We start from the raw sequence: 17,209 nt of genomic DNA on the forward strand, positions 1-17,209 counted from the left end.
ATCGCATTTTATGCCACAAAACGTGATATTCAATCTATCACAGTATTCCACGCAGGAAGTAAGAACCGCTGCCACTGAAATGAAGCTGAACCATTGCGCACCCACGTGCAGTAAGATGCAAACCATTCGAATTGTTGGATATATACGAAAACTATCTACGCATGTTGCACTCCTCCGCAGCCAACTCAAGGTCGAGCTCAACTGCCCACGCGCGCTGCACCTGTGTAGTGCTATTTTGTGTCCGACGTAACTTGGAAGTAACCCATTCTTTTTTTTTAGCCAACTTCGTAACTGCGAGTTGCATTTCGGGCTGAAGAACTTAATAACTTTGTTACATTTTTCGCACGGTAACTTAACTCGTAACGAGTTCTTTTTTACGGGTAACTGCAAGATCATCTACGATATCAACTCGATCTACGATTTTTACGTTACCTTGTACAAGCTGGAAGCGATCAACCACGATAACGTTCTCCACGTCCACCACTGTCACGGTTCCTGTCTCGCTGACGGCAAAGTTGTCCATGCTCACGTCCGTCAGGTACAGCGCAAAGCCGGTAGGATTATCCGTTAGCTGTTGAGCAATTCCCAAGAGCTGCTCCGCAAGCGCCACTCTCGTCAACCAATCCGCACCCTCGTAGCTTGAAAGAGGAGTGCCCGCGTCCGTTTCGACGACCAGCCGACCGCAGCTGCCCAGGTACGTTGGAAACGGCCAGCCTTCGTGTCGTGGGAAGGCCTATAGGATGATCAAATACAATACAATACATACACAAATACAATGCAATACATACAAATAATAAATTGTATTAAGTAAAAGCTGGAAGTTTAGGCAACAGAAAAATAGGTGTTGGCTGTTTTAAAAAAATTGGTGAATGCTGTTAATTCGAGCGTAAAATAGGTATAGCTTATCTGTAAGCATTATAAATTATGCGTGTAATAAGAAAATCGCAGAAAAATATATTTTAATGGACAAATTTTGTAAAGTGCGACAGGATATTGCATACCGTAGCAGAATGTTAAGGAAATCAATTTGGGTTTAAGGAGATGACTGCGTTCCGAGGGAGATCGGACGTAGATAGATAGAGTGTAAAGTGGTGACAGGATATTGCGTACCGTAATTGAATGTTTGGAAAATAAATTTGGGCTTAGGGAGGTGGCATTCCTAAACAGGCATCTGGTGTGCACTCTCAAGCGTATCATGTTTGCTACATGACGAAGCGTTTGCTTAAGTATTCTAAATCATTTACTTAAAGGGATATTAACCTGTCAAAAATTTCTCCTAGCTGTTCCCTTCTACTGTGCCTTGTTTCGTAGGCACTAATTTGACTTGGCGTCAACAGATGGTTTGATCACTGATGCCAGACCAGGTATCGGAAATACAGCCATACATTTTTTTGCAGTTAGTTTCCATGCTTCCTGTAGTAAGACACAATCTTGCAATGGTGAAAGTTTGAGAACTGAAGGGTTATCTACTTTAATTCGAGTGGTAAGGAACCTTGAGAGGCCTCGCGACCTTATAAAGCAATAGGATGAGTCTTGTTTTTGAGCTACACGTATTTCGATGGGTAATATTGAGGTTAGTTTCGTTTTCACTGTTCCTTCCAGACGACTGTTCCAGGAACGTTTCCTGAACAGAGCTGTTTGGTGCCTTTCACAATCACTGTTTCACATACTAACCTGTAAAATTAACGGTTCTGGATTAACCGCAGATGTGTACGCAACAACAGCGACGGGGTCTAAACGGTTGTCTCTTGCAGCTAGTGTAGCAGCATTGCGCGTAACGGTGTCGAGAACTTTCTCCACAAACCTAGGATGCGGACACGTCGTTGCGTCCTGATTTGTCCGAAACTGGTTCATAAAGCGGATAAGCGTTGACACGCGATCTTTACTTTCGCCCAGCGTCGTTTCAACTGCCGCAGCCACATTACAAACATTCACATCACTCAAACCAGACCGCTTGCACAATTTGGTGTCAGTACCTAACAGTTCACTGTCATGTGCCAACTTCTTCACGACAACTTTTCGGCCGTTTAGACGACCGTAAAAAACGTTCTTGACGTTGAGGTACCGTAAGATGCTGAGGCGACTCCATCCCGTAAGCTGGAGGTTGCTCAAGTTTGGGCAAAGTCCATCACCATAGCACGCCGGGCATTTCGTAAATTCATGGAAGCCTGATGAAGACGGATCAATGTGGAAGGTTAAAAGAATAAAAAAGTAGACGAAGGATACCGTAGCAATAAAGAGAAGGAATCGCTTTTTGCGGCAGGGGATACGCATACCAGCTGATCCGATTCGGCACCATCTTTCCTTGGCTTGTGAATGGATCACGATGGATCATGGATTGACGGCTTTTTGGCTTTTTTGTATGCGCCACCTAACTACCTAGCCACGTAATACGGGTGACTTTAGCAGCTTTAGGAAGTACACATGACCGTATATATACTACAATAATCACAGCTAATCTACAGCTATCTTCAGCATATCAGTTGAATCTTTCGTATTTCGTATTCCATGAAGAAAGGAAGAAAGAGATCGCACTCACGTGATCGCACTGCTTAAGCAGCCAAGCCAAAGCGAACTCTTGAATCTAGCCAAGCCTAGCCAAACGTCAAGCCATGCTATCCACGTGGTCGTCTGCGGAGATCGGTAGATGTTTCAGGCTTTGCATTTTAAAACCTCGGTGAACCCCTGCAGTGTCACTAATTGCAAAACATAATGGGAAAGGTTAGAAACAAAGGAAAATATGGTTTGAAACTCAGTAAGTAAATCAGTTGTCGTTGAGAACTACTAGATAAGCACTTTGCCAAGCAGATTCTAGCGGGTCACAAACTCGTACTCTAACCATTCTTCTAAAAACGAGATGTGTCTGTCATCTGCGCTATTACTGCACAGTGGGTTTCTCTTTGCAGAAGCACAGTCAAGGAGAGGGCCACCGGGTATGGAAGATTCAGACACAGGAGTTGATGAACTTCTAAACTTGGTATGTAACGTGTCAGCTGTTTTAGCTTCACACGATATAATATTGCTGGCGTTAGCTGGAAAGACAGTTGCAACAGCGTTTAAGAAACATGAAAATCACTTTATATCCTCAGAAGCACAAACCACTAAACGCTAAGCACCTCCATTCTTGCAGCTAGATTTCTGCTTTTCTCTCGACGCTGCGCAACCCGACCCTCCGTCCCTTACCTTCGTCTTGCGTACTCATGCCCACTCACTCCCTGATTAGCTTTCTGTTTACTCGCTCGTTCGGCTCATTCTCTGCTCAGTTTCCTTCTTGCTCACCCTCCTCCTTGCTCATACACACTCTGCTTCGAATCGGATCCTCGTGCGCTGCATCACCTTTCCGATTGTGCCGTTCATGTATTACTTGTCAAATTTTCTGCTTTAAAGCTAGTGCCCTCAACAGAGGTGATGTCAATGATTAAACCCTGTATAATCACATTACTTGTTTCCAAATACTTCACGTGCAAGCACAAACAAGCATCAGTAAACTCGTTAAACTGCAAAATCTTGTGACCCTGTTGACTTTGCCCAGCCTTTATTTTCGTGTGACACGCTTCTGATTAGCATTCGTTGCATTGTCACTGAATCGCTTCATAAATCTCAACAGTTTCCTTTCCTCATCATATCATAAGCACATTCAGAATAAATTACAGTTCCTCGCATGTCAGCAGCGACATTCGGTAACTTACAGTCAAGGCATCTTCTTCGCAGGCTCTCTTCAAAATCCGCCCATCTTTTTGATAGTTTGCACTATGACCTTAGTTGTCTGTGCGCCATAAAAACCTGAATAATCATCATCATCTTTTGATAGTTTGAGACGGAAGTGATGTTGTTGCTGTCGTATAATTCACGATTACTGACAGTGTTCGCCAATTGGTTTTCCCCCTCTCCAAGACCTCTCTCTCTTTTTTTCATTAACTTGCAGGCTGACTCGTCCATGAATGAGCTGCAGTTTGAAGCAGCTAAAGAATTTTGTGAACGTGTTTTGCAACTTGAACCAGACAACATAAAGGCCCTTGAGACCCTGTCTACGATCCTGTTGGAAATTGGTGATCCCACGTCTGCGATGGAAGTATCCTTTTTATTTCAAGCACGTTTTACGTATGGTTTGATGGGCATCAAATTTTAGTTCGAAAATAATATCGGTTGCACATTGCGTTTCCTTAACAAACAAGTTAGGTGCTGCAAAAGATGATATCCTTGCAACCGGACACTGGTTTCAGGAAATACCTCTCTATGGCACAATTAAGCGGAGGCAAAGACGCGTTGAGGTGTTACAGCAAAGGAGCCGCCATAATTGAACAGCAAATACATGAGAAAGAAAACTGCGTTTCGGAGACGGTATGTTCGCTGCGTATTCTGTTGTTGCCTGCGTTGTGTTGCCACAGATATATTTCTCTCTCTTTTTTTTTTCTTTTTGTTTTCCAGGTGTCTGAGAACATCGATCTTAACCGAGAACTGTCTTCTGTGTACTGTGCCATGGCAGAGGTCTACATGACCGATTGTTGGTAGGTAGTTCCACATAACGACGGCAATCTTCGATTAGTCAAAAAGAGTGCAAGGAGTAAGCGTACAGGAGCGCAAAGAAAGTGCATGGCAGGTGCTGCCCTGATGCAGAGTACGCTATAGTCGTGTTCTACTTAAGAAGGATAAGCACTACCATGGCACTTTTTCCAACCAAAGTTTTCCCACTCGACTTGCACCGTTTGCACTACTTCACAAAGTGCAGCCCAGTCACAGACAGCTAGTTACTTTATCTATTGCTCTCATGCAGTCCCCATGTGCCGTTATATTAGGCCCATTCTATTCCACATAACATCTGCACGTTGTAAAAGAAACGTGGAAGCAAACAGAGCTATTGACCGGCGTCCATTTTTTTTTCAGTTTTGACGAAGATGCTGAAGAAAAGTGCTCTACCCTCATCGAAAAAGGGATCTCTGCGGATCCATCCAACCCCGAAGCCCTTCAGTGCAAGGTCAACTTCCTGTTGGTGAAGGGCCAAAATGAAGTACGTAAACTACCTTGTCCGTGTATTCACACGAGCGACATTTCACCAGAAGTGGGAAGATGCGAAAAACGTCGTAGCTTTCTGCTATCACGTGAGCGTGAGTGCTCACCGTCGTGTCTTTACGTACACTGCTAGCCACGGGGAATATCCTGCGCCGCAGCCACAAGGTATTCCGTAGCAGATGACAGGAAAAGACGCTGACGGCGGCGTCTGCCAAGCGTCGTCTGCTAAATGCGCGGTACGCCACTCTCCGGTATTCCGCACCCTGTGAATGCTCAACGTAACACGGGACGGAACTTCGGCTCTGTAAGCAGTGTTTTCGTTTTTTCTTCCGCTAGAATCTTCCGTGAGTACGTCGCTCGAGTGAATACGTGGTATGGGGAACGTGTGCTTTTAGTCGGCTTAAATGAACAAGTGCTGACAGTTGGGCTAGTTGGTGGGATAGCGTACTGCAATATTTAGGGACACGAAAGACAAGGACATAAGTTCCACACAGAGAAGAGGCGTCACTCACAACTGAAGTGTATTGTGGAAAAAAAAAGGGAGTCGTGGAAAGGGAACCGGAAACTTTTGTATTGATGTCTGTAGGTCTGTGGCATCTTCACATTTCTTTAATACTGGATAATAATCATTAAGATTACTGGAACTAGAAGTCATATTGTAGAGCATGTGTGCAGTAGACAACGAGATTTGGCCGAAGCAGACCACACTTAGGGACGACACAAACATGTAAGCCTCATACTCCCGGAATCATCGAATGCAACAACTCAGGGAAAAGAGGCGCTGACGCCAGGAATCGAACCTGGGTCTTCTGATCAAATCACAAGATCACATGATGCAAGGAAATCAGAAGACCCAGGTTTGATTCCTGGCGTCAGCGCCTCTTTTCCCTGAGTTGTTGCATTCGATGTGTGCAGTATCAGTAATTGAACCTATGTATGCAATTGAACCTCTGTATTCAATAAGGGGATAAGTCCATTTAGCCCCTTTTTGCTATTTTTGCTGCAATGACGTCTACGTACCAGTATGTACCTGCCAAAGAAGATTTAGGGTCGTATTGCAACTTATTGGCCCGCTACAGGAGGGTAAGAAACGGGAAATGCATGAATGTCAATGGGACGGACAATCAAATCAGGCCCCTTTTCTCAATTTGGGATTTTTTTACTTGTCCCCTTATTGCATACAGAGATTCAATTAGGGGATAAACCGGCTTATCCCCTTTTTACTATTTTTGCCGCAATGACATCTAAGTATACCAATATGCCCTGCCAACGAAAATGTAGGATCATATTGCAATTTATTAGCCCACTACAGGAGAGTGAGACACGGGGAATGCATGTGGATCAATGGGACGGACAATCAAATCAAGCCCCTTTTCTCGATTTGGGATTTTTTTTTACTTGTCCCCTTATTGCATACAGAGATTCAATTGTAAGTGAATCGCTGTTTTTCTTTTTCGTTTTCTGCCATTTCAGGAAGCCAAAGGACTGATGGAACGGAGCCTCTCGTTGTGGCTTCCACGGTATCAGAGCATTAGGGAAAACAAGACAGCCAGTGAAGATGTTGACCCTGTCGAGGCAGGTATCTAATTTGCATTTAGTATCTACGGTGCATTTTGGCGAGATGTAATAGTGAATGATGAAGATAAAGTGCACTTTTGTCGTGTTTAAAATGTTCGGCACGACGTCCCAGGCAAATGAGAGCTGTTGTTACACATGATACCAAGACGTATGGCTTAAACAAGCGCATGTGATAAACACAGCTATACAGCATCACCGAGGATTGCGGTTTTACAGTGAGTACTTGGAATGAGGCTGTTCCAAGCTATGCATTACTGTTAGAAACAATGGTCTTACGCGTGACATCGCAGGTGAAAGCATAGTGTAACCTTATTGTTTCCTACCAAAACGACAAATGCGGAAGGCATTGCCAGTGCAAGAAAAGAGCACTTGCTTCATCTAAGGTTATCTCAGATAACCGTACAAGGCAGTTCTTTGCGCCGATGTGAACCTGCATAGAAAGTTTCACAGCGAAGACGGTAATGTAGAAGCGGAGGAAATGGGCAGCGCAGATACAGAAACTCATGCCACTCTGACATCACAGCCCCGCTTGCTTCATTCGTTTCCCCTCTTGATAACCTGTGAGTTGAGATGTGTAATCAGTAAACCATCCTGCATATTAAACGTGTCATTATTTTAGGGGTGTGCGAATATTCGAATTCTCGAATTCGAATCGAATATCAAACGCTCGAACTATTCGATTCGCGAATCGAATATCCAATATTCGATTTTTCGAATATTCGACTATTCCACGAATATGAGCGACACAACCCGAAAGTGGGCTTCACCTGATGCTTCTGTGCATGAGGTGAAGCCTCCTTTACGAAATTGCCCATGCTGCAGGACCAACACAGGCCGGACGGTGTTTAGTTTAAGATAACGTTATCCAAAGTATTTTTGTAGACATCGTCTGTGGAAGGGGTGGCACCCCTCCCACGTGCAGTTTAGCAGTGCCGACGAGGGACTTTGATTTGATGCCTGTGAGGTTGCCTTTAAAAAGTTAGTTACTCTCGAATAATGACTACAGCCCACGAACAAGAAGGGTGTCTTAAAGCTGTCCTTTACGTCTAAAATTTCAGTAGTGCAACTTCCTAGGACGAGTGCAAAGAAACTAAAGGGTGTTCATGGCAAAGCTGAGGCAGGATGCAAATTCGTTTGTTTCACAAATGGCCTGTGGTGGTCTGATACAATTACAGCCTCATCCGTATAACATGCTACTGCTTGACAAAATTTTGAAATGAAGGTAACCACTCCAGTACTCCAGTAAGTGTAGGCTCACCTGAAAAGCAGGAAGCACTCTCATGTAAAATTAAAGAGTAGGGGCTTTAAACAGTAGAATTGCATGTCTCTCTCATGACAGTTAATGCCAGAAAAATTACACTAAAGCCATGGGCTACAAAATGGAAACTTTTAGTGCGAAAGTCACATATTGTAAATTTTGCACGAATATTCGATATTCGATTCGGTATTCGGAATTTTTTCCCTCATTCGATTCGATGTTCGATTCGACTTAAACTATTCGGATTCGCCCACCCCTACATTATTTACATTACTTTTTATGGACAGACAGAAGTCTGTCTGTTTCACCAGCATTTAAAGTGCAAACAGATTTTAAGTGCCTATGGAGGATCTTTGAGATGCACACATTGCTTCATTGTAAAAATAATTTGGCTGTGCATGTGCATATAAGCATGTATGCCTTGTGTTACGCCAATACACTAATACTTATTTCTTATTAGCCCTTTTCAAGGAAACTAACGGGCAAAAAAATGAGAGAAGTCTAGCACTCACAAGGGAATAAAATAAGTATTTACAGAGATTGAAACATATATTTTATTGGACGTTATGTCGAAATTCAATTAGATATTCAAGGAGCAATTTTACAGGTATCCATGTTAGATTTGTATTCAAAAATTTAAATATTCCCACACCTCTAATTTTAACTGTATTAAAACGGTAAAAAGGACATTTACTTGGCGTCTAACGCATTCCAAAACACACACACACACACACAAATGCGCAGCTGTAAGGACATTGAGCACTCGCGTAAGCCGAGAGCCTTATGTTTTAGGGGTAAACCTATAAAACCCGTTTTTACCCCAAATTTGCATCATTGTCACTTTGGGTAAAATCTGGTAAACCTGGATAACTGAACTCACCAAAGTGCAGATTCAACCTTCCAGACCGACAGTGGAACATGTTAAATATTTCACACTTAGCATGTGCTCATAAGAAATGTAAGAAGCACTTCTTTTTAAAATTTTTGTATGCATTTATGCTCTTTCATGTGGTATTTTCTTTTTATTTCAGACTGTTTTACAGCTCCTGAAATAAAACCCAATTTTTACCTCCAACTTTGATTTAAAAAAAAAAAAAGATCCGAAACCTAAGTAAGCTGACGGGCATGGTGAGATATGTGAAAACCAACACAGGCTTGTGGTGACAATGGGTTTTGATGCAGCTTTGACACAACAAAGAAAGTTGCGACCCCAGTTTCATTACATTGCGGTTTGATTTTTTATGTCCAACGTGCTGTCTAAAACTTCATAGGCTGTATATTATGTGACATACTAAAATATCTGCACTTTCATTACAGGTTTGCTCTCTGAGTTACAGCAGCCGAGTTGATGCCAGTAAGCTGCTGATCGAATTGGAGATGTACGATGTGAGTTGCATGTTTTAAAAATGTATTTTCAAGTACAGTTTGCAGATTGAGTTTGCATTTTACAGCGGAGGTTGGGAATGTTCGGGCACACTGTTCACCTTCGTGAGGGTACCTTTAGATGTTGTAACTTTTGGGTACGCAAAGTGAAAAAGAGGATGTAGATAGTACAGTAAACTTCCGTTAATTCGACCCTGACGGGAACGCGAAATTTGATCGAATTATCCGAAGGTCGAATTAAATAATAGGCAGAAAAATTGTAGAGGTCAATGTCACCTTTGTGCATTCCTCTGCTGTCGCTCACGCTTGAAACGCGCATCTCGACACATTGCACATAGAGCGCTCGCGCGCGCGCTACAACATCGGTGCCAGGCGTGTCCTGCCCGCGCAAGATGGCGGAAGCGAAACTGTAGACGATTTCGCGGAAAGCTCGCAGTGTGCGTGCGTGCATGCACCCACACACTGAATGCGCTCGGCGAGCGATATCATCTTCAGTTTCGCTTCCGCCATCTTGCCCGGGCAGGACACGTCTGACGACGACGATGTCCACTTCCACGAAGTCATCGAAATTCGAAACTCGTCGAGCGCACGTTGTGTATCGGACTCTTGTTGCACGAACAGTTTCCGAACGAAAGCCCGGTGAAACGTAGAACAATAAACGGAAAGCAAAAACGAGAAAGAGACGTTTCCTCCTCGCCCGGCACGAACCACCACCAAATGAATTGAGTTTTAGTGCATTGTACGCCATTGGCTTTGCGTATGCAAGAGATGCGTGGTGGTTCTGCACAATGCGCGAAGCTCTATGTTTTGCGCGTGCGCAGAACCACAAACGCTATCGCTTACGTACGCAAATACGATAGCGTTCGGTGCACAAAAACTCGCGGTTATCGGAACGGATCGGTACTGTTCAATCGTCGTCTGCCGATCTGCCACCTGAACTTTTGGGCGAACTTTATCTTGTATGTGCGGTGCGGGCGACGCGGATGCCCGGTTCGCGGACGCATCGATCGAATTACACGATGTGCACTGATCTCACGTTCGAAATAACGAACTTTTTTATCAATAGAGGCATACGGGCATTTGACGGGACCTTCGAATTCGATCGAATTAAGCGGAAAATCGAATTATCGGAAGTCGTATTAACGGAATTCTACTGTAGTGTGTAATGAAGTGTCTGGCATGCTTTTGCAGCTGTGGCAGTTGCACATTTCTTCCTCGTGGTTAACCACAGAGCTTATGTAACCTCTTCAGTTATCATTGCAGGCTAGGTCATGAATCGCATGAATATTTAATTTTTTCTTATCTATAAATTGATTTCTGGTTCGAGCAGTGAGTCTCTGCTTATAACTAGAGCCTGAAGTTTTCGGGAAATATTTTTTCCTAAATTCGGGGGGGGGGGGGGGGGGGGTAAAAATCGGGTAAATAAACATGTGCACTAAATTCATGGGAATTCGGGTGAAAAAACTTCCAGTACGTAAAATTCGGGGGAAAATCGGGCTCAGTTAGTCAAACTAACTGTAGCGGTTTGGTACAAACGGTGATGTAAACGCATTTTTCTGCCAAACAAGTAAGTTAGTGCATTCCTACAGACATCCTAGTGAGGGCGATTTGCCGGGTAAAAATCGGGTTTCACCCTTAAGAGGCAACCTTCAATTCGGGGTGCAAATTCGGGGAAGAATCGGGCAAAACCCTAAAACTCCAGGCTCTACTTGTAACTGGCTGTCTTAACTGAAGGAACTGTAAGCAAGTGAATCCAGGAGGAAAAACATTTGGTGGCACTCTAACCAGTTATGTACAAGGTTTATATATGGACAGATGAACTTGTGACTCATGGGTGTTTTTAGTCTGACTTTCCCCTGTAGTGAACGTAACATCCAAGGGTCGTATGGAGGACGTACGGGTTTGCTCAGCATGATGAGCAAATGCACAGAACACCAAACGTCGATAGCAGAAGGTAGCCCTCAATAACTTTGAGTCAAGTACTCAGACAGAGGGAATCGTGTCATCAGTATTGTAGAAATGGTTTTTGTAACTCGGGCAAAAGGCCAAAACATTCAGTCTGTTTCTCAAAGTTGTTTGGTAAGCACATCCCTGAACTTAGTTTTGTTGTAAGTTTTCTCACTTCAGCATCATTAATATTCCCTTAGGAGGCAGGCGACATACTCGACGGTCTCGTAGAAGAAGATGATGAGGTCGTAGACGTCTGGTACCTCTTAGGTTGGCTCAATTACCTCAGAGGTGAAGATTACCGGGGAAATGCCCGCTTCTACCTCAATAGGGCAAAAGAGGTTGGTGTTAGTGTGTTGCACATCAAAATGTAGCGGAATATTTGGCAGAGCTTTAGTCCGCTCACGCAGTGTAGTGAAGACCGTTGAAGGAGCCGTGAAAGACTCCCCGCATAGACAATGCGAAAACTTGTATTGGAAATGTTTTATTTTGGCTATACATTCCAAATACACTTTCACGCAGTTTGAGCGTACCATTGTTTGAGTGTACCGCAATAGGTACAGTTCATGTCAGAGTAGAGGCACGGCCGGCGAGAAAAATTATGGGCCCGGGGATGACTCCAGACCATGACCTACGAGATTATAACGACCATGTCGTAGTCGGCAACCGCTACGAGGAGCCCGTCGACACGATCCACTAGGGGCTCTACTCATCAGCCCGCGAGACCTGCATCATGATTGGACGATGGAAATTCGAATTTTGAACGCGCAGAAGCGGACGTACGATTACCGTAGCAGACGACAGCAACAGCTCCTACGAAAACGCGTAGAATGACGATGATAATCAACTTTAGAGGGAAACACCTCTCGTTGGGTATCCACCGCTTGTACGGAAATACTAAGGTAAGCTAAAGTACAAAGTACAGTTGAACCTCTCAATAACGAACGTCGATTTAACGAAATCCTCTGTTTAACGAAAAATTTCCGTTGCACGAACGCATCCCTACAGATGCCAATGTATTTTTGCATTCGATTTAACGAAATACATTCGTTTGGTCACCTCTATTTAACGAAATCTCTGGGCTCTTCTGCGCGTGTCTTTCCCCTTCACCACGAAGAAAAGGAGGAGAAACCTTCCCTCTCTGTTGTCCTTACGCGAGTTTTCGTTGGTTACTTCGGTTGTCACGTGCTGTAGGCACGAGCGTGCCGACATGTGCGTCTCCGCCGCCGGTAATCGTTGCGCCGACGCTGTTTCGAAACCGGCGCGAGGGTCTCTTCGCACCTGTTTTCGGACAAGAAAACACGCATTGCTGACATCTCGCGAAGTCTAATTTGCTTGTGTTGATGAAGACGACAGTACGTTGCGGTTTTGTGCCTTTTCATTACTTGTTTTTGTTCGCGCCGCTGATGCTGACGGTGGTAAAATGTGCATGATGCCGCTGCCGTTCAAGGTTCCATCGGCGCAGACGTTTACGTGACATGTACCCGTTTCTCGTTCTTTTCGGCGGTGTACGGTTGTTCTTTCCGGACGTCATGAGTGCAAGTGAACCAACCAAGAAACTTCGATACGCGATCGCGTAGGAGAAAGCAGTCGAGGTCATCCGGAGTTACGAAGGTTATGAATGCTCAGAACGATATTGTGCACAAATTACGCATTACCTAGCGTTATGTAATGAATAAAGCTTGATATTTTGTGCCCTTCTTACCTTAGTACCTGTTCTATGACAAATGACGTTTTGCGGTACGCGCGGCGCTGGTAGTGCGGCGGCCATCTTTGTTTAACTTGGCGTGTTCCATTTAACGAATATCTCGATTTAACGAAACAAAGAGCCAGCATTTACAAATTCGTTATATAGAGGTTCAACTGTATTGCAGAAATTGAAGAAGCAATAACTGGGCCGATGAGTAGCGCCATCGCTAGCCTCCAAGTGCGGCGCTGGGAAGGGGTCCGTACGACATGGTCGCTATAATCTAGTAGATCGTGCTCTGGACAAGTCTTGCCTGGGCCCCTTCCTCACTTCTCCAGGTGGTAGCAACTGTTAACCCCTGTGTCAGGCAGGCCCCTGAAGGGGTCTGAGGCTTCATCGCCCCCTTTTCCATTCTTGAGTAGAGGTGCTGTGCTCTTGACTTTGCACGACAGCACTCGCCGACACACACGGTGCTATGGTTGCGCATGTGCTCAAGAAAAAGCACGTCACTGAGTTGCACTGGTTCACGGCGTAGTACAGATACAGTTGAACCTCTATGTATAACTTAACTGAAAATGACCACACTTTAGTTCGCTAAATAGAATAATTCGTTAAATCGAGCTTGTAGAGAAAAAATGGTTGAAGTGCGAACCTCTGCAGCCAATTCTTGCTTACGTCGTTGTGTCGTACGACTGGATTAAAAATGCAAATCCCACTCCGATTCTGTAATATCATGCAAGTTTTGTAGAGTGCAAATGTCATTGCCGTGCTTACTGTGCCATTCAGAAGTGTATGCAAAAAGTTTGCTTGAACCGTCCTTCCTTATATAGTCAGAACATTCGTACCTTGCGGATAGCGACGTCGTTTTTCTTTTCGCCCTCGGACAAGGCATCGATTATTCCAAGTTTCTCGTCAGCTGACAAAACCGTTAGTTTTCGGACTGCACTAATCGCAAAGAACCACAGGAGACAGATTAAATAGACGTTCACTGTATCGAGGTTCATTACATCGAATACAGCCAATGAAGTAAAACGGTGGGTACTTTACTGGCAACTTAAAGGAGCATTAAAGTGGTATCTAACATGGCCCAAAACTGCTGTCATCTTGTAAAGCAGTATGTGAAAAGCATTCCCGCAAAATATTTCTGTCCAAAGTTGTATCACCACGGTGCAATTAATTTGGAAAATCGCTGCCGCGGTGACAGGCCGGAGCGCTCCAACTGCAGACCACACCCACTCTAGTGTGACGTTCGTGGTAGAGAGCCCCTCATTCGTTCGTAGGAAAAACCGTCTGCTACGAGCATTGCTAGCTGCTTCTTGTTGACTTCTATTATTTATATGATTTATATCACGTTTTCTTTAAAAGAAGAAGCATATACGCAGCCTGAGAAAATAAGATTACGATCGCAAGAGTAATATATCCGTGGCTTCTGTGCAATCTCAGAATTCACAGCAGCAGAAAGCTATTGCGAAGCGGTATTGTGGCGCCACCTGTTAGCCACTGAACCAACTGCGCGGTGAAAACTGTCGGACAGGCTGCACACTGTCGAGAAGCACGGGGTTTTTGCTGTACAAACGCAGTTAATTTCGGGCTGCACCACTCATTCTTCCCGTGGTGCCTGCGGTCCCAAAAAAATCGTGGTTGTGTCGTTGACAGCCTTCAAACCCTCCGTTTCGGACATCACGAAGCCGGAGAACGCATGGCGTCTCCCAAGCGGTAGCAGACGCTCCGATCTGGGCGATGTTGCTCACCTCGATCATGTGATCCCAAGTCCAATGAGGAGCGTCCTCACCACTTGCGTCACATAGTGACGTGTGTAGTGGCGCTCATCACGTGCCTATCGTGAAGGCGAAGGAGGGTGTTTTGCGCGCGGGAGGTTCGGGGAGCTATTGCAGGCGTCCCAATTTAGCTACGGTTGCACTAATTGTGGGAAAACTGTTTTCGGACGCCTAACATTCCATACTGACCAAAAACAGAAAAAAAGTTGTGGGCCTCTAGACTGCTCCTTTAAGCGGATCGATCATGCGAGCTGTCTCTCGCTAGCCCTGTGATGGTCAATAAACGCAACTAAGTGAGGGCGTGCAGCACATGGTCTCTAAACGTCACTACGTAAATCTTCCATGAGATGCCTTCATCCTGCCTGATCCTGCCTTCAGAATATGTGTAGGAAATTTCAAAGGGAACATCAGTTTACTATTGTGTATAAACTCGTGAGATGAATGCAGAGGATATGCAAGAACTTTGGATTAGATCCCACAGTACACAGATTAAATGCAAGCAGCACAAGGCTTAAATACGACAGGAGAGACTGAAAATATTACACTTTCAAAAGCAGGATTTCACGTTTTTTTATAGCCATTGGGAGCTTACCTTCTGGATGCCCCTCGGGTGTAATATCTCGCTAGTATTTTTGCCAGTGCTTGCAGCACATTTTCATGGCACAGTTGACGGGTTTTGTGTGCCCAAGTTGCACCTGGCAAGTCCTTGAGTTTACCGGGTCTAACCCTAAAACACGACTCCAGCCGCGGAACACCTGCTTGTGAGTGGAATGAGATCTGGGCCTGCTTGCATGTATACATTGAGGCTAACCCTCGGTACTTTTGGCAGTGCTAAGAGAAATATAGAAGCGTCGAGGACAGTACCGTGTGCGGAAAGCACTACCAAAGCTACCGAGGGCAGCAGGAATAGCCTCAACGTTCGTGCAATTGGGCCCTGTTCTTCAGGGTAGTTTCTGTAATTCTTGAAACCTTTTCCCTGGTGCAGTTCTTACACCCGTTTTTCTCTTGGGAGGAATGGTAAGAATCCTTTTATCTGCACGTAGGTTGCTGCCAAGGTTCAGTTTGATGACGAAGATGAGATCAGACACATAGGGGAGCTGCTTGCAGAAATTGGAGATGATGATGATGATGACGACGAGGAGAATGATGTGGAAGATGAGGAAAAGTTTGAAAGTGAAAGTGAAGAAGAGGAAGAACCTGGAGCTGAAAATAAGATGGAACACTAACGCTGGCATTGTCTGGACTATAGTACGGTTAATGGAAGTAACGTTTTTCACCTCAAGTATTTATTTGTGACACCGTGTTACACTCGATGTACGAAATTGAAGTGAATGTATGACACAAAAGGTCTTCAAGGTCTTCTGGATTCAGCATTCCTATCAACAATAACAGCATCATCATCAACAATAACAATATTTCTTCTAACCCTGTCAGACAGCGAATTAAAAGTGAATTAGTAAGCTGACATTTGTACTACTTTAACTGTCCTTTACGGTTGACACTTGTCAGACGAATACTAACTGACATTCCTGGCCAGTGATGTTCACACCGATAACCAAATAGTTAGGGGTGTGCAAATTCGAATATTTTAGGTTGAATCGAATATTGAATCGAATGAGGGAAAGAATTCGGAATAACGAATCGAATATATGCAGAAATTTTACAATGTGTTTCCATTTTCTGTGCCGCCAGCCAAGAGGTACATACCAACCGGCCCGTCTGGTGCTAAGTTTACAATATGCGCGTTTTGCACTAAAAGTTTGCAATTTGTAAGCCCATGGTTTAGCACCTGCCCTTCTTCAGTCTTCTTCAGGCTCTGCCCGAAAGCTTACGTATTAAATAGTTACTCTGACTTTGTGTAATTTTTCTGGCATTAACTGTTGCAAAAGTGAGACGCAGTTCTTCTGTGGGAAGCCTACTCTTTAATTTTGTACGATAGTGTTTCCTGTGTTTCAGGTGAGTGTGCACTTACTGGGTGTACGCTTGTGAAACAAATTGGTGTCCTGCCTCAGCTTTGCCGTGAACCCCCTTTAGCTTCGTTGCTGGAGTCCGTATGTCTCGCCTCGGGATGTAGCGTTGCTGAAGTTTTGAACTTAAGGGATGTCTTAAGACACCCTTTTTGTTCCTGGGCTGCAGGCATTATTCAAGAGCCTTCACTTCACTTTTTAAAGACCACCTTCCAGACATCAAATCAAAATCCTCCGCGAGTACAGGCGAAGTACACACAATTAACTTGAGCTAATGTTGTCTTAAACTAAACGCAGGTCAGCCTGTGTTCGTCCTGCAGCACTGGCAATTTTGTAAAGCACGCTTCACCTCATGCAGGGAGGCATCAAGTGAAGCCCACTTTCGGGGTGGTGTCCACGTTTATGTTCTGGGAATAGTCGAATATTCGGAAAATCGGATATTCGATTTGCGAATCGAATACTTCGGATGATTGATATTCGATTCGAAGAAAAGTCGCATAATATCCCAATGATACAAAAGCAGCACTCAACGTTAAGAGAAAATAGTACAAATGGAGGTCATTCACGCTCAACAGCAAACAAAATCTAGGTGCGAGGAGGC

The 17,209-nt window shown here is 44.4% G+C and overlaps 2 protein-coding genes across 2 annotated transcripts in view; one reads left to right on the forward strand and one right to left on the reverse strand.

Annotated features, from left to right (window-relative positions):
* LOC135366519 (divergent protein kinase domain 2A-like) overlaps positions 1-2,309 on the reverse strand; it is a 3,714-nt gene extending 1,405 nt beyond the window's left edge. The window contains exons 1-2 of the mRNA XM_064599241.1: positions 1,675-2,309; positions 433-733 (exon numbers count right to left, since the gene is read on the reverse strand). Coding sequence (XP_064455311.1) covers positions 433-733; positions 1,675-2,274 — 901 coding nt within the window. The 5' untranslated portion in view covers positions 2,275-2,309. The remainder of the gene's footprint in view (positions 1-432; positions 734-1,674) is intronic.
* A 296-nt stretch (positions 2,310-2,605) lies between these two features.
* Positions 2,606-16,106, forward strand: LOC135366521 (uncharacterized). Its single transcript, XM_064599242.1, has 10 exons — positions 2,606-2,755; positions 2,907-2,977; positions 3,926-4,072; positions 4,180-4,341; positions 4,429-4,508; positions 4,885-5,008; positions 6,484-6,585; positions 9,164-9,232; positions 11,377-11,517; positions 15,685-16,106. Exons 1-10 carry the CDS (start codon positions 2,713-2,715, stop codon positions 15,865-15,867), a joined length of 1,122 nt encoding a protein of 373 aa, XP_064455312.1. The 5' UTR covers positions 2,606-2,712; the 3' UTR covers positions 15,868-16,106.
* Positions 16,107-17,209: the final 1,103 nt, after the last annotated feature.

This window comes from Ornithodoros turicata, chromosome 8 (genome assembly GCF_037126465.1).
Source record: "Ornithodoros turicata isolate Travis chromosome 8, ASM3712646v1, whole genome shotgun sequence".
Classification (NCBI taxonomy): Eukaryota; Metazoa; Arthropoda; class Arachnida; order Ixodida; family Argasidae; genus Ornithodoros; species Ornithodoros turicata.